This window comes from Budorcas taxicolor, chromosome 11, assembly GCF_023091745.1.
Source record: "Budorcas taxicolor isolate Tak-1 chromosome 11, Takin1.1, whole genome shotgun sequence".
NCBI classification, from domain to species: Eukaryota; Metazoa; Chordata; class Mammalia; order Artiodactyla; family Bovidae; genus Budorcas; species Budorcas taxicolor.
In genome coordinates, this window is record NC_068920.1 from 49,926,710 (window position 1) to 49,933,246 (window position 6,537).

Below are 6,537 nucleotides of genomic sequence, written 5' to 3' on the forward strand. Positions count from 1 at the left end.
TGTGGCATTTGGTACCAGGTTACACAATTTTATAAAAACAGATTTAACTTATTAAGCCTTTTAGGTCTTTAAGAATAGGCTGTGATTGTTCATCCAGGGATATATACATATTATTATTATATTTATTCACTGCCTAGGATTACACATAAATAATTTGCAAGACCCACAAAGCATCAGCACCCTCATTCCATCTGTATTGTTAACATGGTAAGCAGTGCCTAAGCACTAAAAGGCTGGGAGAAGTACCATATGTATGACTCTGTTCTGTTCTGTCCTAATGATGCTGCTTTGTCAGGTATTAGGTCCCAGAGTGAGCAGTGTACCTTCTACTATGAGTACAAGCTAGTAACTGGGTGTATCTTAAAGACAGACAAAGGGAACAAGAAAAGCAAGCAAGTATTTCAGGCCGTCTTTGTAAGATTGAGTTTTAGAATTTTGAGTTTTATGGATTAGTATGTTATATGAAATATATAACATGATATATTAAATATATTAAATGGCATTTTGCCTGAGAGAATAATGTTACTATTACATTTTTAAACCTTTGCTGTTCTTTTCTTATAGAAGTAGTATAAAGTCATTCAATACTCAGACGTTACAGAAACATCTAAGAACCTGAGTCCATTCATAAAATTCCCACTGACCCTCTCCCAAGGCCACAGTCATTCACTTCACACACACATTCCTCGTTTTTCCATTTCCATAAGTAGAGTAACATGTATGTGTACTTTTTAATGAGAATGTATAGATTTATAGTTCTATAAAATAAGGACATCTTTCCACATCTCATCAGTTCATCGTTTTCTTTTTAAAGTCTGTTTAGTATCCAGTGTATGTATCTATCAGTTTATTTAACCAACCCATTTTGGTAGATTTCCGGGGTTTTGATATTACAAATTATATAGTGTCTCTCTGCACATGTATGGGATTATTTCTCTAGGATAAAATCCCTAGAAGTTGAAATACTGGGTCAAAAGACATTCTGTTAATATATTTAAATATGTTTAAATTTTAATACTTTGTATATTATTGAATATTATTAGTGATTCCTCAGTATTATTGACAATAGAAAATTCTTTTCATTTTTAGTTCTTGGTTACTAATTAAGTTGCACATCTTTTCTTTACTTGTATTGAAATAACTAGTATTTCTTCTCTGAATTGCTTGTTTACATCCTAAGATTATTTTTAAAAATAACCATTTGGTACTTAAACCTACTCCAACTAGGTTTGCTTTTTAAAAAATAATAACCCTATTATATTTTTATGGGGCATTGCATGTAAATATATTTGGATTAGAATTTATTTTTGTGTTTATGAGGTAAGAATCTAAATCTTATTTTCTACATAGAATCTCTTATTTTCTACATGGATAGTCACTGTTTTAGCCCCATTTATTGAAGTTACTCCTTTTTCTACATGGTTTACGTTACCATCTTTGTGATTATTAAGTCTTTTTTATATACATACACGTGAATCTGTTTCTGAATGCTTCGTTCCACTAACCTGTTTTTTCATGGAGTACTAACAACTGTTTTAGTAGTTTAATAGTATATCTTTTTTTCTGGTAGGTCAAGTCCCCTCATTATTTTTGTGTTTACAAAAATTTTCTCAGCCAGTCTTAGGCATTTACTTCTTCCATTGCCATTTAAAATGAACTTCTCAAAAGCCCTCCTCCCAAGCCCCCTTGGGATATTTATAGAAACTGCATTTAAAAAAGAAATGAATTTGATTATTTTGATTAGTATATAATTGCCTTGAGCCTGGTCTTTTCTAATTCCCTTGGCCAGAGACTTTTCTCTCCAAATTCCCACAAGGTACATGCATCCTTTCTAAAATACAGCCCATCTGTCTCCAGGCCCTTGGACTGGACAGTGCCAATGAGAAGGGCTTGTACAGGCGGGGTGAAGCCCAGCTGCTCATGAATGAGTTCGAGTCAGCCAAGGGCGACTTTGAGAAAGTGTTGGAAGTAAACCCCCAGAATAAGGCTGCAAGACTGCAGATCTCCATGTGCCAGAAAAAGGCTAAGGAGCACAACGAGCGGGACCGCAGAATCTATGCCAACATGTTCAAGAAGTTTGCAGAGCAGGACGCAAAGGTACATGCAGAACCCACCCACCTTCAGGTTGGGGGAGGATGGACCGACCGCACCTCTGACTTCCGTCCTAAGGAGGTTCCCGTAGGACACAGGCCCAGGAAGACAACCCGAGAGGCCATGAGGAGGGAAAAGGACTTCAGAGCCAGTCGAGGCTGCTTGGATCTAGAGGACGAGCCGGGAGGGTGCGCGGTTCAGTTCGCCAGAGGCACAGTTGTGAGGCCCTGGCACATCCATGCAAGAGAGGAGGGGAATTAATTCCCTAGAAGTGCACTAAGGCTTTTATTATTTTAAAACCCAAACACAACACTTGCTTGTCGAAACTTCAAGCTTCCTAGGAAATAAGCTCTGAGGAGAAGCCCCACCCCATGCCTTTTACTTTGAGGCTTGAGAGCCAACTTAGCAACCCAAGAGGAGCAGTCAGAGTCAGCCCCCCGGACCGCTCAGGTGTATTCTGGTCCTCACTGACCGTCCACTCAGACCCTCGGTCACGTGGACTTGACGGTCAAAGCTGTCCCTGGGGCAGGCTGGTCACTTTAACCAAAGAAAAGGGAAAGCTTCCAGGCTAACTATGGCAGCAGCGATGGGACTGACCAGCGTGAATCCCAATACAGTCGTGCTCACACCCGCTTGTGTTAGACCTGACCGTCTAGAGGAGCCAGGAAGCAACTGGACATTTCTTTTTTCCTCTAACCCTCTTGATTCCTTGTTTGCTCCTTAGGAAGAGGCCAGTAAAGCAATGAGCAAGAAGACTTTAGAAGGGGTCACCAACGAAAAAGAAATAGGAAGTCCGCCGATGGACGAGCAGAAAACCGAAGGGCACGTATGACACCACGCCACGGAGGGAAGAGTCCTAACAAACTCGGCCCCTCCTCCATGGGCTTTCACCCAACTCAGGACTAAACAGTGTTTAATGTAAAGTTTGTTATAGTCTATGTGATTCTGGAAGCAAACAGCAAAACCAGTAGCTTCCCAAAAAACCACCACCCTGCTGCTGCCCAGAGGTCTCATCGCGGGGGCAGCGTGGGACCACTCCAGGTGGAACAGAGCAGCACCTGTCAGTGTGGAGAGTGAGCCAGCACCTAAGTCCAGCTCATTTCAGTTGATGTCAACTTGCAATATCCAATTCCGGGTCCCTTGAGATCATTCTAGCAATTGGGGGCTGTCTGTTAGGTTTTACATTTGATTGAACTTTAATAGCACTGCAGAAACCTAGAAATCAATGCTTGATGAGTTTCTTCTTTCCTATAGTTGGGCAGGGGAGAGTTGGGGGTGGGGGAGGTTTTGTTTTCCAAATGACTGAAGTGCTCTGAATGCAAGCTGTTGCATTTTTAACAAACAGAACCCACTGTAGAGGGGCCAGGTCCCCCTCAGGTCCACAGCAGCATCACACACTTGAAAGCCAGAACCTCAGAGGCATCTCGCTTGCTGACTTTGCCGCCTTAGTCAAGAAACCCCACTGTGAGAGCGGTTTCTGCCCCGCAGCCTGTCCCCCGAGGGGGACCCTGTCATTCCTAAAACACTCTTCCATGATGGTGAGCAGGAGGAGGTTCTGGATTAGCCTTCCCCGCTTTGGATGAAGTTCCGAGACACTGAAATGTGAAGAGAACAGTCAGAATAGTGCTTGTTCTTCCCTCCTCTGTCTCTGGTAGGAAAGAATGTTGCATCCAGTAATGCCTGCTCATTGCTACCATTCAGTTTCTAACTTCCATTCTGACCTCTTCTATCAAGAATTTCAGACTTGTTCTTATATCTTTGACGTGGAGTGAGTTTTTATTTAACCTATCTACCTAGGATCCTTGAAGCATTTTTTTGTTGTCTTTTTAAAATTCCTGTCTCATAAACACGTGTATACTGATATATGGAAGTTTATTTACACTCCTATTTTTTTTGACTTTTTACTACTAAGTAGCTTAATTTTTAAAAACAAAATCTGTGAGGTTGAAGAAATAAATCATCGCTCTTCTACATTAACCATTTTCCTTGCAGGTTTGACATGCTGTAGCTTTCTTTTCCTGCACTGATAGCTGCTTTGGTCTGGTATGAGTTGTGGAAAAGAGTTGAAAACAGCTTCCCATGCAGGTACATCTAGCCTAAAATCTCCAGTACTTGGGCATTGAATTAGGGCAAGTCTTAAATACGTACATGTAGTTGAATTTTAGTTCTTACGGGTAAGCGAGATTAAGCATGGCTTTCTAGTCCCACAGCCTAAGAAATAAGAAACACTCATAGGAATGCATTGGGCAACCCAAAAACCATTTGTTTCAACCTGGAACAGCTCAATCTTTTAAAATCCTAAACACTGGCAATTATATTTTAGATTCATTTTTATTTTTATGGTGGTTTTAACAAAACACTTTTATTCTTGGGTTAGGACCCATGTTAAAACATAAAAATAAAGTCATTTCCTTTTTATACCAGTTTTCGTCTCTATGGAACAAATGGAATTGAGTTTCTCCTTTAATGATAACTAGAATTCTTTTTAATTTCTCATGTACACATTTGTCTTTTTTCATGAGGTATTTCTTTAAAAAGCCCCAATCTCACCTAGAGAATATAAAGCAAAAGTTGATTTTACTTATCTGCTTAACTGTCTAGTATTTGTAGCTCTGTTGACTAGAGCATGACTCCAGTGAGGCCAAGATTGAAATTAGATCCTAAAAAGGCCAGTTAGATTTTTGCAGGTAACAAGCAAAATAGTATTCCCAAAACTAGATTCTCTTAGCCCACTGTCTCCCTAGTGTATGTTATGGGTCACGGGAACAGAAAAGGAATGTGTGGAGGGGACAGAGGGGAAGGGTGGGCAGGTGGTTCACAGGAAACTATTACAAGGTGCCCATCACCACTCATGTATTCTTGTATCAAATTCAGTAATGTTAAACAATTTGTCTAGAAATCATCTGTCTCTTAGACTGCATTTGGAGTGGTGAGACAGATGAATTAATAGCAGATTGGTTTTTAAAACTATTCAGATGTACTTTTTTGGTGTTCCTTAAATAAATTCAGAAAAACAAATGTGATTTCCCATTCTTCTTGTTGTTGTGTTGTTTTAATCGCCAAGTTGTGTCTGACCCTTTTGTGACCCCATGGGCTGTAATCCACCAGACTTCTCTGTCCAGAGGATTCTCCAGGCAAGAATACTGGAGTAGGCTGCCATTTTCTTCTCTAGGGGATCTTCCTGACCCAAGGATCGAACCTGCTTCTGCTGCATTGGTGGGTGGACTCTTTACCACTGAACTACCTGGGAAGCACCCCACCCCCACCGTTATTCTTGGTTTTGCTCAAGTAGTCTCCAAGAAAAAGGTTGTTTTGGTTGGGAAACTACTTTGGGGGCCCAGCTGAAAAAATGAAACCTAAGAAAATTGACAAGAAACAACACTGTCCTGCTCCTTGCTCTAAGACACAACTTGAGATCAGTATTGGGGTACAGGCAATGGAATCATGCATCTTTGTTCAAATGAACCAAATAATCAGAAAAAGAAGAGGATTCTGTGTTTTCATTAACCAGTAGACATTCCACCATTTTCATTGTAAGGTAGGTTCAGTTTGGGAAGTGAAGAGGTTTAATTGTGCCCTTTAATAAATATGTAAAATATAAGTAAGCATGTGTCATGCACTGTTATGTGTTAAACAAGTATTTCCTCTTTAGCATTTTTCTTGGATATTCACACAGTGTGAAGGCCTAAAGAGCTGATGTCACATACATTGTGAACCCTTACTCACAGTGCAAAACAAACCAGATATTAGATCCTCATTAGAATCTGGCTGCCGCAAGAAAAGGCAAAAGGTTTTCCTCTGCACCCTGCTCCTTTTGAGCAAACACTTCAGTATCTTTGTTTGGAGGGACCCTCACCTTTTTAACATAATCAAGGGCAAGTAGTGGAACCTTCAGTGATCTGCCAGGCATTGACATGGGTAAGGTTGGTGCGAATTGCTAAGAACAAGTGCATAGGAAAAGCTGCCCTGCAGCCTCAGGCTTAAACGGGTCATAACTACTGGGTGCATCCCATGTGTCAGACATTTAAACACCCTTTACGCTTCCACATGTAAGAAGGATGTAGCTGCTGCACTGTTGCCATTTTCTGAATCGCACAGAAGATCATGTCCTTACTGAAACTATAAGGAAGGAATTCTGGGATATGTATTTAAAACCTGGCTTAGTTGACACATTATAAATATTCCCCAAGTGTCTGAGCCTTTCCTGAGGCATTAAATATTTCTGTCCTGGGTCTACTTGGATAATGTGCTTTCTTAAATAAATTTAAAGCCCAAAATCATAATGCCTACAGCAAGAAGTTAGCTACTCAGAAGTTTGAGCAAGGAGATAAGGCAGGAAGAACAAGTAGCTAATGATTAGTATTTGGCAATGCAATGACTAACTCCAGTTACTCTACTGATTTGATATCTGCTTACAACCACATTGCCACAGTGAGAACGTCTGAT

The 6,537-nt window shown here is 40.4% G+C and overlaps 1 protein-coding gene across 2 annotated transcripts in view; it reads left to right on the top strand.

Annotated features, from left to right (window-relative positions):
- Positions 1–5,123, top strand: part of FKBP5 (FKBP prolyl isomerase 5) — a 116,438-nt gene extending 111,315 nt beyond the window's left edge. For both annotated transcript variants that reach the window (XM_052649158.1, XM_052649159.1), the window contains exons 11-12: positions 1,858–2,097; positions 2,816–5,123. In XM_052649158.1, the coding sequence (XP_052505118.1) occupies positions 1,858–2,097; positions 2,816–2,923 (348 nt within the window). In that variant the 3' untranslated portion in view covers positions 2,924–5,123. The remainder of the gene's footprint in view (positions 1–1,857; positions 2,098–2,815) is intronic.
- The last annotated feature ends 1,414 nt before the right edge of the window (positions 5,124–6,537 follow it).